Consider the following 13267-nt stretch of genomic DNA (forward strand, 5'->3'; position numbering starts at 1 on the left):
AAAAATGAAAAAGCACTTGTCTTTATTCAACTTAGTCATTGTTCATCTTCTGAAACAATTTGATGTCAACTGCAGGGCCCAGAAAGGGCTGTCATATCGTTGATTATATCATTGAATATTAAACGTGCAACAACGAAAATTCAGTAGACGCTGTGTCCCTACAGCACACCGAGCTGTGCTTTGGGTTATTATAATCCTGTGACACCCCCCTCCTTACCCCTAATACACTGTCAGACACTAAACAGATCTGGTGTTAAACTGCACCTTTGGTATCAGCACAAATGAACCCATGAGACTGCAGAGAGATGGGGATGGGGGGGGGGGGGGCGGGGTTACCACCCATACTTGGTACTCGGGGTGAGGGGGAGAAAGGGTACTTCTACACAAGCTCAGGTTACACAGACTTAAGTCACCGGCTAAATGAAGACAAGCTGAAACGGAACTGCAAGGGAGGGTAGAGCAAGCAGAGGGACGACTCAACAAGAAAAGGCATTTCAGAAGAGGAAGATGTCACGTTCAACATGGAAAACTCATTTTCTGCTCTAAGGTCATTTCAACAGCCCACTCAACTGTACATGGAGCATCTATCTAGCATTCAGTGTTTTTCTGTATTTTATTTTTTTTTTTTCATGCATGTTTCTTTAGGAAAGCAGACACCACAAAACACACACCCCAACCCTTAATACCCCCCTATAAAGTTAATACAATCCTAAACAATATTAACAATTTGGGTGACACAGAACACAAAAGCAATCTGAAATGACTGAGGGTGTGGGGGGTGGAAAGGTTTCCATTCTTTGCAGTAAAGTTCCTCTCCCAAGATAGAACATACACTACTCAACTGCACAAAGGAACACGTGTATGGGAGCACTGCAGCACTCACTCCCACCGTGACCTCACAGACAGACACGTTTGAGTTGACATCAAATAGAAATAGGACTTCCTGTAAATCCATGTATGTGTGGATGTTAGTGTGTACTGAGGTGGGCTTACTGGAGCGAGGCTGAGGTGTGGATGGTTAATACAGCATGTAATATGCATGTTATTGCGTGCGGGAGGGTGGTGGTGGTGGGGGGGGTATACACATATCTATTTGCTCCCCTGCAATCTCCTCTGGCACTGCCCACGAACACACGCTCCATCGGGCCAAGCTGCCCAGTCCTCACTGCACGGCCTGCTCATTGGCAGCGCTGCCAGAGTCCTGTGGCTTCATCACATCTGGCAGCTCCGGAGGGCTGGAGAAGGGGTCCACGCGAAGCTGCTCGAACATGTCATCTGGGGGGTAGAGAGAAGCAAACCTTTTCAGATCACAGTATGTTTTAACGCTATTTGAAAGCCTGGAAAGAAAAGGGCTTCCTTCCTCCTGACGACCAGCATCACTGAACGAACCACATCCGTATGACAATGACAGACTGACTCACCGCTGATACGGAAAGCCAGTCCAATAGTGGCTGGGGCTTGGGGTCTAGCAGTCTGGTTGGTGAAGCCGCAATCTCCCAGGGTCTTGTTGTCATCTAGTACCTGGTCATCCTAAATCAGAAAGAGGGAGAAAAAAAAATAGTAATAAGTGATACTTTATTGATCCCTGTCGGGGAATTCTCTTTTCGCCCCCCCAAAGCTGGTCACCCATAGTAACGCCCAGGGAGCGCTGAGCTCAAGGCTGGGCTCAAACCAGCAACCTTCTGATCACAGGCACAGAGGCTTAGCCCACTGAGCCACATGCCGTCTCTCACCAAAAGAGAGACAATAAAGACAAAAGAGGATTACATCACTAGCCTGAATCTCCAGCCTTAAACTCCCCACATACCTTGAAGAGTTTCTGCTCCTCAGGCGCCCTCTTGAGGATGCCCTCTACGATACGTTTTAGCTCATATACGGTGGTGGACTCCTTGGCGTCAGTGAAAATGGTCGTCTTATGACGCCGGATCATCAAGAACACATCCTATGACACAGACAACGGAAAACAGGGTAAGTTAATTCTGCCCGTATGCAACTGAAAGACAGCAGTCCGTGTACAGACGCTTGTGCTTGATCCCAAAGCTGCTTCACCTTAGTAAAAATATTTGAAGAATAAAACTGATCTGACGTACAATGCTGTACTGGGACAACTTGTATTACTGCCCTCTACTAGTAGCAGCAAACAAGCTATCCTGTTTTAAAACATGCATGCATGTTTTACAGCATGTAACTACATGAAGCCTCAAACTGCAGCTGTGATTGTCTGATTTGTCTTCTCTCTTAGATGTTCTGTGTTTGTTCTGTACGCCTATTCTGGTCAGAGTGGAGGGAAGCTTTCTTCCCCTCTTATGAATAGTGATAATTAGCACATTCGGCCCTCCTCATTATCAGTTTTCATTTATAAACCACCGGCTTCACAGTGTCTGTGTCCCTTATTAGGCAACCCTCAATATCGACACAGGGCACTTGACAAAAGTTTGAAGTGTTAGGATTTTCTGTTTTACTTTGTGTTTATAACCAGCAGACCGCTCAGTTTCCCCAAATATCAAAATACTCAGTTAATATTTAGTGAAATCTTTTACCCTAACGGGTTATTTTGTTTGGCGATCTATAGTTATACCAGGTTTCATTAGTTAGCCCATAACAAATGATCAAATTATTTTTCGACCTAAGTTAACATTTTCAACGCCTACACATTAAGCAAAGCAACCGACACATTTTAAGACGTTCCTCTTCAGATGATATTCCTTTGAAAGCAATTGATAAAAATAAATATTTTTGCGAAGCATTTACGCATAAAGGCACACAAAATTATGTCTAATTAAACAGGTGAACGCCTAACTAATGCGATTTGCTTTCGTACACTTTCTTTAAACCACGGACCTCATTTCGCCACACTGCATGTAAACCACTAATCCGTAAAATCACGCGTTTTTACTTGGCAATTTAAGAATGCTTTACTATATAGGCTAGCGTAACTGTCATACTGATTTACAACGTTACTATTGTTAAGACTTGACTGTACCGCTCATGCGGCTTTTGGTTATATTTCTATTGAGAGCATGTCGGACATTAGGTTCCTGAAAACGCGTTGTATGCCCGGCGTACGTACATACAGATCTGTGTAATTATCAGACAGGCTATATAGCAAGTTGGGTTTATTGTAGTACTTTTAGCTTTAGATTTAAAAATGGGGCCTTGTTTTAGAGTGCTGCCTCCATTTTCCAAGTCTGCGGCACGACAACATCACAACAAGCAGCTTCCTCCTGTTCAGTTGGCTAAATATAAAATATTGCCAAACAAAGAAGTTCATTTATAAAATTAATTCCCTCCTTGCTTTTCCGATAAGACTTAAAAACGCAAATACAGGTCATACACTCTAGGCAGCGTTACGCCAGCTTGCTTATATTTACAGAGCATGGGTTCAATTTAAAAGGAGATTGTCTGTTTCTCTTCCTCACTCACCATTTCTTACAGTCGAGTTCGCTCCACTAATCTTCCGCTATCCCACACTGCACCGCGAAGCCTCCGGTCCTCCTCAAGCCCGGCAACCACCGCGCTCTTCATCAATACACATGCGTACATGTTAAAATGACGCATTGAATAATTTTACAAAAATAATTAAATTTATGAACACGTATCATGAGATCTTTAATTAGCGAAAATCAATCAGACGGCCTGTTTTTCTTATACTTTTTGTTTTTTATGTTTACTCGTTTTGGTTTTTAATGTCTGTCTTTTCATTTTTTATCTTTTCTGCTCCATCGCATCTGCCCTTAAGTTATGATGAATATGAATATATATTTTATCAGTGTTGCTTCGAATGTAAGGAATGTAATAGTTTATAATACTTATTATTAATATTATATATATATAGTGTTTCCCATTCAGCAGAATATCACCTAGGGCGCCAGAACATACAGGCAAGGCCCTGAGTGATAGTGCACAGTGTCGCAAATTGTGCAAAAGTGCTTACTACTGGGGTCTTTAGTCTAATTTTTATTTACGTGTAAATGATATCATTCAGCCCCCAATATTCAACTTTGATACCTCCGTCGAAGTATTGCGACTTACATGTTTTATAAATGCGTTCATTTGTCTAACTCACGAGACAAAAACTAAATTTTGCCCTCCATTATACCTACTAATATGGCAGATTTTTCTATCCATACCCATCTGACCTCATTCCCATAATCCTTTAAGTACAATTCCGTTCCCAGAATTCCCGGCGGCGTAGCTGAATGAGCGCTGAGCAAGATGGCTGATAGACCTGGTAGGGTAAATTTTAAACCTTCACGTTAATATATTTTAATAGGCGTCGTTTTGAAATACATAACTTGGATCAGTGACATAAGACTACTTAATGTGTGTTTACAGTTTGTCAAAAAGTGATTTAGCAAATGTGGTGTTAAGCGTTATCTAGAGGGGCCAAATGCGACCATTTTCTTTCTGAGTCAAGTCAAGGTCTTTCTTGTCAGGCGTTTGTTACCTAACATCCTAAGCAATAATGTACATTGTGTTTTAGGCCTGGCTTTTTCATTGGATTTACATTGTCTTGCCAGTTGCTTTCATAAGTTTTTTTTGCATTAATAGGTCTGTATACTTAAGAAACTAGTTCGGATGCGATTTAGGCAATCCCCATAGTAAAAATGGCAACCCTTTATTTTATGTACCGCATTAAGATTAGTAAAATGTTGTACACGCGTGAGCTAACAAGTACCAGGTATTAACAAAATAATGGTGTATCACTTAAGGTAAGCGAGGCAATGACGAACATTACAACGTACACAAATAAGTGAAACTCATTTAGTATTAGTCAATAGTGTGGTGCTGAGGTATCACCTGCCGTATGGCTGCACTCAGGTTTTCAGGTGGTTTGTCATGTTGCAGGGGTAGCAACATGCTATAATCAGGGCATGCTCCTTACCTCCTTCTCCTTAAAAAAAAAAAAAAAAAACAGAATTTGTGTTGCTTGTTAATTGTAGTGTTTTGACCCTGGCTTTTACTGCCTTGTATTAACATCTTGGTGCATCTGAGCAGTGTGTATTGATTGCTGCCTAGAATTTTGGTTTTGCGTTGGTGTTTTGTGACAGCCAGTTAATGAAATAGTTTTGGAATGATTTCAGTGCCCTTGTCCGAGAAGAATCTGTTGGATGTGAAGTTGAGTCAACTTCCAACATGGGCCGGAACGAGGGACTTCACCCCCAATGGCATTATCTCCGCTATTCGCCGAGGTCGGTCTCCCTTTTCTGATATCATGACTCCTTTAGCAAACCGGCTTATGTTAATATACTAAATTAACTAGCTAGATTAACATGGATATTTTTTAAACAGAGTATTTATACTTTCAGGGCATGACCGATTTTTCAACAAGTACATCAACGTCAAGAAGGGTGGTATTGGAGGCATCGCGATGCTGCTGACCGGTTATGTGGTGCTGAGTTACGTCTGGGAATATGATCACATCAGTGAGTAAAATTCCTTAGAAGCAACATTGCTTCACCACTGTCTGAAGTTGGCTTTATATTATTTGGTATCAGATGGTTTGCAAAGTGCAGCATTAAATGTTTTTCTTCCCCTTCTGTCCCCCTCAAGTTCAGCTAGTTTTGTTTATACTGTGAATTTAATTTAAACCTATATTTTCTGTGCAAATAACGTCTATTAATCTCTTTGAGGATTTTTTTTGTTCCTCTTCATGTAAACATTAGTGACTTTATTAAGGCTTGGTGATTATTGATAAAGTATTGTATCGTGATTCTAGTAATCAATTTGAATATTATGAGTATCGTGGTATAGCCAAAACACTTGTTTTCTTGCATTATTAACTTATAACCAGGGATTCACATAACTGGTACCCAAGTACGCATTCACCTTTAAAAGCGGTCCTTGCGACAGTCAATTGTTGTAACAGCGTGAATGTGTACGTGTTTTATGTACATTTTAACCTGTATATGTTAATTCGTACTTCATTCGCGATATAGAGGTTAAAATGCATGGTAATTTCTTGTCTCATCGGCGCACATGCACATAAAATATGTTTATATTTGTGCCGTTACATTGATTGTCGCACGTATCGCTTTTAAAGGTGAATGCGTATCAGTTATGTCAATCCCTGGTTATAACAAAATTAAACAATCCCATCTAGGTACAAGTCTGTTGTTGGTGTAACTTGTCATTATGCCTGTCTAACTCATTCAGCTTATAACTAGTAGAACAATTTGGTAATCATGATAAAAAACACTCAAAACCAATTGTCATATTTTACTTTAACGTGATTAGAATATCGCGATAAATATCAATATTGTGGAAATCTCTGAAAATGTTATTTTTACGGCATGTGGTTCAGCCCTAGACTTTATATATACACCCCTGAAGTTACTTACTGGAGCCATTTCACATGCATTTTCCCCCTGTTGTTAATCTCTCTCAGAACATGACCGATGGAGGAAGTACCACTGAAAGACCCTGGTTCTTCTGCCACACTTTGTAGTGAGTGATACATGTCACAGCATGTTAAATGAGTGTTCTGTACAAAGTGATGTTCATGACCAATAAAGCTTAAATATTATAATCAGTTCATCTGAAGTCCCTTTTCTCTTGTGGAAAAATTCGTTCATCTGTAGCTAATTTAGCTCTAATACACTCCTACAATAATGACTATGAGAAAAGTCTAACATGTGCCTTTGGAGTCGGTTTGACCCCAGGGTAGGTGAGAGTTTGAGATGATTAAAAGACGAGGTATCAAAGAAAAATGCTCACCTGGAAACTCAAGCGTCTTCTCCAAACCTCAGTATTCTCCATTGCTGTATACCTTCATATACACCATATGACAACCTTAACCAATCACACTAATATACATGATAATATAACCAAAAACTTCCAGAAGAGAGGCCATGTGGTCACCAGGAGCCTGATTCATTCCATGCTTAGCCAGATAACTTGTTGGATTTAAGGTACCATTGTTTAAATGGACATTCTTAATCTTACATTTAGCACAGACTACTTTAACTTGTAAAATGTATCTGGCAAAGTAAGAAATACTGCTTTGTTGAACAGGCTGCAGGTGTCCACTATAATATTCAGCACAGGTAGGTGAACCACCTGCTTGGCATCTCTGCATGGCACACGTCCGATAGTACCGTTCTTCCGGCTGCAGGGTCATCAACCGGGAGTCACCTTTCACCGATGTTTCGTTCCTTTAATCCCGGAACATCTCTGGGTGGTGGAGCAGCGATAGGGACGTCTCCCTACTGCTGCCCCTAAGATCACTGTTCCCCCATTTTGTCCTTCCTACGGAGCCAGAAGCTCCCATGCTCTGCATCCTCTGATGTCCCTCTTCAGATTGGTACCTCTAATGCCCAGGGATTTGAGAAGCTGAGCTGTTGTTTCTACATGGCCTCTGCAACCAACCTCCAGTGGGAATGGGAATATAAATGCCCTCCACCCATCCTGTGAGCATGCAGCTGCCGGCTCTTCTAACTTGTCCTCCTTCCTCTTGAAGGCAGCCTCCATTCCTTACACCCACGGGTCGTAGAGAGGTTGGGGTGATCTCCTGAGGGAACCTGAGCCGCTGGTTAAGGTAAACCGCTAAGTTCCACTCAGCTCCAGGTGTCGAGAGCCCACGCCCTATGAGTGTAGGACAGGTCCTGGTGTCCTTACCTAACAAAGTGAATCGATCTCTGAGATGGTACTGGACTGGTCCTGTTCGCTTCAAGCCTACGTGCCTCCAGAATTTCAGCCAGCTTACGCTGGACCCGGTCATGACGCTGCCTGTACCGGCCCTGGGTTAATGCTGCCTTACAACCGGAGAGGATGTGCTGCAGGCTTGGGTTCTGGGAGCAGCAGAGTTGGCCGTTCTCCTCCGTTCCATACCAGATGTTAATGTTCTGGGGGCTTGGAAGGATGTCATATGTTGCCCTGATTACATATTAAGTGTTCACAGATGCAAGTGACTTTAACTGGTACAGCAGAAAGTGTTTTCTCAGAACTTTGAGACTTTATTCAGTTCATAACTCAAACAGCCTTATAGTTTAAAACAGTGGTTCTCAATCCCATTTCCGGTGGACTCCCTGCCAGAATGTTTTCATTCCAACCCACACTGCTGTCAACCTGCCATTCACTACTAGGCCATTAAGGCTCAACTGAGCATGATTAAGGTGTGATCTGAAATGAAAACATTTCTGGCAGAGGGATTGACAAGATTTTGATGTCCATTTACACCAGTGGTTCTCAAACTCAGTCCTCAGGCCCCACTGCCTTGCTTGTTTTCCAGCAATCCCTGCCCTACACACTGCTGATTGACTGAATACACCTGATCCAGGTAATCAGAAGCTGAAAGGCAGCTGGGATTTGTGTGTGGGGCAGGGATAGCTGGAAAACAAGCAGGGCAGTGGGTCCCGAGGACCGACTTTGAGAACCACTGACTTACACAGACTCTTCACACCTCTGGGAGGAAGCTCTCTAGGCTATTTAAAATAAATAACCCATAACCCAATTGTAACAACCACAAAGTCACGGATTCATTTAAATCGCCAAATCACATTTATTCAATATAAAATTTAAAAGGCTACAACCTCCTAATGCCCATTGTGTTGATTCTCATCATGCTGATGATCCTGCGTTTTGTCATTTGCAAAAACAAATCTTTCAAGGAGAATTAACTGTACTGTAACAGTTCATGAGGAGCCCCTGTTCCTTCCTCTAAAGCCAGGGTACTTCACACTTATCTTACAATCATGTCATCTGCAGATAATTTGGACACAAAAAAGGATCATTTAATATTCTGAGGCCTTTTTTGTCAAGTACATGATGCCATATGAAAAAAAGTCAATACAATTGTAAACTGGAAGCTGTTGCTGCTCCGTCGTCATGACGACCCTCCTATTTGAACAAATAAATCAATTTTCCCTTGCTAAATGCACAACTTCACCAGTATTAAGATTCTCTAAACATTACGTAATTATATATCTAGCTCCAATTTCATGCAATATCCACCCCTTTTTGTTTTTTTTTTTTTAAACGAAAACCATGTTTATAGAAGTCATTTTATTTAAAATAAAAAGCACACACAATGTATACAGCAATGAGTTAAACAGCATCCACACTCAAATGGAGATTAAAATGCCCATATGACCTTCTCAGTGTAAGCTAGAGATCTGGAATGGTAGAGCGTATGGTCAGGGCATCTCCAAAGCGTGGAGGTGTACTATGAGTTTTTTTTTTCCCCAAAAGGTACAAAAAACTCAACCAGAACATCCCCTACATCCACAGTGGGTGCACTCGATAATCCTTCCCTGTGGAACAGAAAGCATACGATGCTGCATTCAGTGACAGCTTTCCAAAATCATATCCACGCAATCAGCTTATCAAGTACAATTATAATAGCAGTAATATTCGCACGGCGTGTAACATAGTCACTCAAATGAATACATTGTTCGCGAAGATAGATGTCCATCTTAAACGAAAGACAAGGAACAAACACACTGTGATACTCACCACTTCAAGCTTGCTTTTCGGAACTCTGCAGATGCAATTTGTTCCGAAATTCGTGTCTCGGGTCTGAATGCACCGCAGGCAACACAAATTCTCATAGCCCTGCTTCTTCCATTTCGCAATGAGGTTCTTGTCTGCATATCCTTCCTTAATGCAATACTCGTACAACTCTGTCGAATAAAATATTTACACGGATCAGGTATAAATATGTAACTATTAAGATACTTGAAACATTCAAGTAATAGTTTGGACGAACCTCTGCTTATGGCCTTTCGTTTGTAGAACAAGTCGAAAATATAACGGCTTCGCTGGTGATGGAGCCGGAATATTGGCCAGAGTGACTCAACTTTTCGCTTGCCTTCATGTGGCTCAGTTTCCGCTGTGGAATTAAAATGAAAAGAAAAATTAGATTTTATATACCGGTTAACATTAGGCTCAGTGGCTAATAAGCTAGGTTGCTAACATGAAACGAACGAATCAAGCCCTCACCTTCCCTCATTTTCTGGTCAAGTTCATCCAAAGTGGGTTCAATTAGTTCCCATCCATCTGGAGGGGGTTTTCGGCTCCTTTTAACCTTTGGCATTGATTTAAGTAAAAGTCAAAATGTTAAACACAAAGAAGGTTGCGAAGCTGTCTGAACGCTAGCTAGCCTGTACTTTAGTCCCCTATAAATGACGTCACCCAGCGAGCGGCGGGGTCCTACGTTTCTTGTCTCATGAAATATACGGATATTCGCCAGAAGGAATATATGGTTAAAATTTTATGTAAAAACTAAACAAATGACAATTTACGGCTTCAAACATAATCTAGCTATGTAAAATATATATTGTTGTTTATTTATGTTTAAAGAAAACTGTAGTGTTACCATTAGTTTTGGCGTATTGCATCAGGTTAGTTAACCAAAAACCGCCTGAAAAATAAATATTAGACTTTAAATGTCAACATTGCTCATGTACGCCTGTCACCGTTTATTTCATAAATGTATATACGCTTAATAAATATCATGTTTATTACTACGTAGCCTCATGGCTATGTCTATTCATGTTGCCAATTATTTTGCATTTATTTGTAAGGAGAATACGTAGGTACCTAGCAAACTACGCCATATGTTAAATTCTGTAGCCTTTCGATTGTAGTATAGCATCGAAGAAACACTGGTGTGTGCTGAAGGAGTATTTCGACTTTGTATTTCTGTAGTTATAGTAAAACAAATTAAAATGCCTAAAGGAGGTAAGGCACCGTATATAATAACATTTGCTGTCACCAAAAAACAATCCAAACTTATATTTTCTACTACAAGCTTCGCCTCATGTGCTAGCTAGCTAAGTTATAGCTAGCTGTCAAATGCCAAGATAAGTGGCTTAGCAATTGTACAGCCATCCAGTAGATTATTTGCGAATGAAATATGTAAGGAATAATAGTCATGTGGCTGTTGTATTTGTACAGCATTTTGGGGGCCTTAAATATGACAACCTTCCATGATATGTTGTTACATGTATTGCTATATATATTTTTTTTTCTTTTTTTGTTTTTGACTTCACTAAACTTTTTGTTTTTTATATCAACGTTTATTAACCAGTTTTTAAATTCAGTTTTTTTTATAGAGATTGCGGTACATCGATGACGAAAACCGTCGATTATACATAACGGAAATGTAACTGACAGACGCGGTAGCTTTCCCTAGTACTGAAATTCTTCTCATAATTTTAGGTAGGAAAGGGGGACATAAAGGGCGAATGAGAACATACACGAGTCCCGAAGAGATAGATGCGCAAATGAAAGCAGAGAAAGAACGTAAGAAGGTAAATCTTGTGTACCTATGTCATTGTTCTCTTCTCTGTTCATTAAGTTTACCATTGTACTTGATTGCACATATTTATGCTTGATCACGCAAAGAAAACATGGGCCAGACTATAACATGTTGTACTGCAGGATGAAGAAGAAGGAGCAGCAGTAAATGATGAGCCAGTGGAGGAGAAACCAACAGAGTCTGCCTCTGACGACAGTGATGATGAAGACACACAGGTCATTTGGACAGCATTTACTAATCTGACAGCATACTTCAGCATTTTTTGTACACTGTAAATGAAGGCTGATTATTATATTTTCAGTTGTTTCTCTTGCATTCTGTAGAAAAGGAAAGGTGTGGAAGGGTTGATAGACATTGAAAATCCAAATCGAGCTGTACAGAAATCAAAGAAAGTAGCAGATATTGTGCTGGAAGGACCCAAAGAGCTTTCCAGAAGAGAAAGGTAACGGCAGCTAAGATGTGCTCCTCTTCCGTAGGATTTAGCCTCAGTCGGCACCGTGTGACACAGGCCATATTTCACACGTAACTGACAAGGGTTGGGTCATTCTTCGTTGTATCGCAAGTAGGTGCTCTTTTAACTGTCGCTGTTTTTTCCGGACAGAGAAGAAATAGAGAAGCAGAAGGCTAAGGAGAGGTATATGAAGATGCATTTAGCGGGCAAGACGGAACAGGCCAAAGCAGACCTGGCACGTCTGGCCATTGTACGGAAACAACGGGAGGAAGCAGCCCGGAAAAAAGAGGAGGAGAGGAAGGGTAAGCGTCAGGGCAGGCAGTTCCGGCAGCAAAAGCCACTTCAAATTCTTTATTAGAAAAAAAATGGAGGGAAAACACTCCAGTGTTCAATACTTCAGTAAAAATGTATGTTTTGTTGAAATTCCTCTGCAGTTTTAAAATGTGTCTAAGAAATGTTACCCTGGAACACACTTCAGGTTCATAAACCAAAAAAATAAAAGATGAAAATGATTGACAGTCTGATAGATGAATGGGTGAGGATGCCAGCAGTGTCAAGCATTGGAAGAAAATGTATGTTTGTATCCAGTGCAGGTGCTGGACCTGATGCTAATTGTTTCTCATCCGTTCGTCTCCAGTGAAGGAGTCTGCGGCCGCAGCGGCAGCGGCGGCAAAAGATCTTCATACCATGTCTTTGAAATGATTACAGAGAAAAGTCACAACTGAAGGACAACTGCTGCTATTGTGGACCGAGGGGGGGAAAAAAATAAGAGTCTGAGGCAGAATGTAAATCTGTTTATCTATTTTTTTGAAAGATGCCCATCTATGAAGAAGAGGATTTGATGTATCTTACGTTTTACGACCTTTTCAGCATCGTGTGTGAGGGAAATGTTGAGTGGATGCCATTGATTTTTTTTTAATGTTCCACAATAGTCATTGTCTATGCTGGACTGTTTTTATGGAGTTTGCTTAGTCACTATTGCCAAAGCATCCCATCAGTCAACCTTAATTAAGATACACATGCATCCTGCTATGTTGCTGTTGGGTATTTAGTGGATTTTTATATGCCCTATGCCTCTTAAGATTCTATTAAAGTTATTGTTCCAAAAATCTAAATTATCGGATAATTTTAAACCCATTACAGCCCATTACAGTTTATGATGTAATATTTTATGATATGTTGTCCATACGTCTTGTATATTTTCCTTCCTCTAGGGGGAAGCCTGTACTTGCCACACAAACCTGTAACCCTCTGGCTAACACTACTTAAAAAAGGTTATTTGATTATGAATAAAATAGAAAATGAGTGATGATGGCTGAATGAAATAAGAAATAGTGTATATATAGGCGTTTGCCTATCGGTTCCCTGCCTACATCGCTATACTCTTGTCACACCAGAGCAGGTTGCCAAGACCAAACTGGAGACAATGGTGCTTTTGCATATGTTGATCTAGATGTACTCAGTAAAGTCTTATATTAGAAAACCTGAAATAAGAATTAAAACATGAACATTTTTTCTGCTCTGTTGTTTTTAATACGGTATTTTTTTATATTTTC

The 13267-nt window shown here is 40.6% G+C and overlaps 4 protein-coding genes across 5 annotated transcripts in view; 2 read left to right on the forward strand and 2 right to left on the reverse strand.

Annotated features, from left to right (window-relative positions):
- The window catches only part of atp5mf (ATP synthase membrane subunit f), a 78780-nt gene extending 72245 nt beyond the window's left edge, over nucleotides 1-6535 (forward strand). The window contains exons 2-5 of one of the 2 annotated variants that reach the window (XM_048991475.1): nucleotides 4186-4231; nucleotides 5085-5192; nucleotides 5310-5426; nucleotides 6389-6535. In XM_048991475.1, the coding sequence (XP_048847432.1) occupies nucleotides 4216-4231; nucleotides 5085-5192; nucleotides 5310-5426; nucleotides 6389-6417 (270 nt within the window). In that variant the 5' untranslated portion in view covers nucleotides 4186-4215 and the 3' untranslated portion in view covers nucleotides 6418-6535. Of the gene's footprint in view, nucleotides 1-4176; nucleotides 4232-5084; nucleotides 5193-5309; nucleotides 5427-6388 lie in introns of those variants that run through there. The other variant, XM_048991474.1, reaches the window with a different exon arrangement.
- elob (elongin B) lies at nucleotides 6-3530 on the reverse strand. The gene is made up of 4 exons (XM_048991472.1): nucleotides 3424-3530; nucleotides 1808-1942; nucleotides 1422-1530; nucleotides 6-1275 (listed from the first exon to the last, which is right to left on the reverse strand). Exons 1-4 carry the CDS (start codon nucleotides 3424-3426, stop codon nucleotides 1163-1165), a joined length of 360 nt encoding a protein of 119 aa, XP_048847429.1. The 5' UTR covers nucleotides 3427-3530; the 3' UTR covers nucleotides 6-1162.
- Nucleotides 6536-8476: 1941 nt separating the features above from the next.
- Nucleotides 8477-10133, reverse strand: bud31 (BUD31 homolog). The gene is made up of 4 exons (XM_048991471.1): nucleotides 9940-10133; nucleotides 9707-9829; nucleotides 9454-9620; nucleotides 8477-9251 (listed from the first exon to the last, which is right to left on the reverse strand). Exons 1-4 carry the CDS (start codon nucleotides 10031-10033, stop codon nucleotides 9201-9203), a joined length of 435 nt encoding a protein of 144 aa, XP_048847428.1. The 5' UTR covers nucleotides 10034-10133; the 3' UTR covers nucleotides 8477-9200.
- A 393-nt stretch (nucleotides 10134-10526) lies between these two features.
- Nucleotides 10527-13224, forward strand: pdap1b (pdgfa associated protein 1b). The gene is made up of 6 exons (XM_048991470.1): nucleotides 10527-10680; nucleotides 11161-11252; nucleotides 11383-11475; nucleotides 11584-11702; nucleotides 11862-12013; nucleotides 12349-13224. Exons 1-6 carry the CDS (start codon nucleotides 10668-10670, stop codon nucleotides 12411-12413), a joined length of 534 nt encoding a protein of 177 aa, XP_048847427.1. The 5' UTR covers nucleotides 10527-10667; the 3' UTR covers nucleotides 12414-13224.
- Nucleotides 13225-13267: the final 43 nt, after the last annotated feature.

The sequence above is a fragment of the Brienomyrus brachyistius genome, chromosome 22 (genome assembly GCF_023856365.1).
Source record: "Brienomyrus brachyistius isolate T26 chromosome 22, BBRACH_0.4, whole genome shotgun sequence".
NCBI lineage: Eukaryota > Metazoa > Chordata > Actinopteri > Osteoglossiformes > Mormyridae > Brienomyrus > Brienomyrus brachyistius.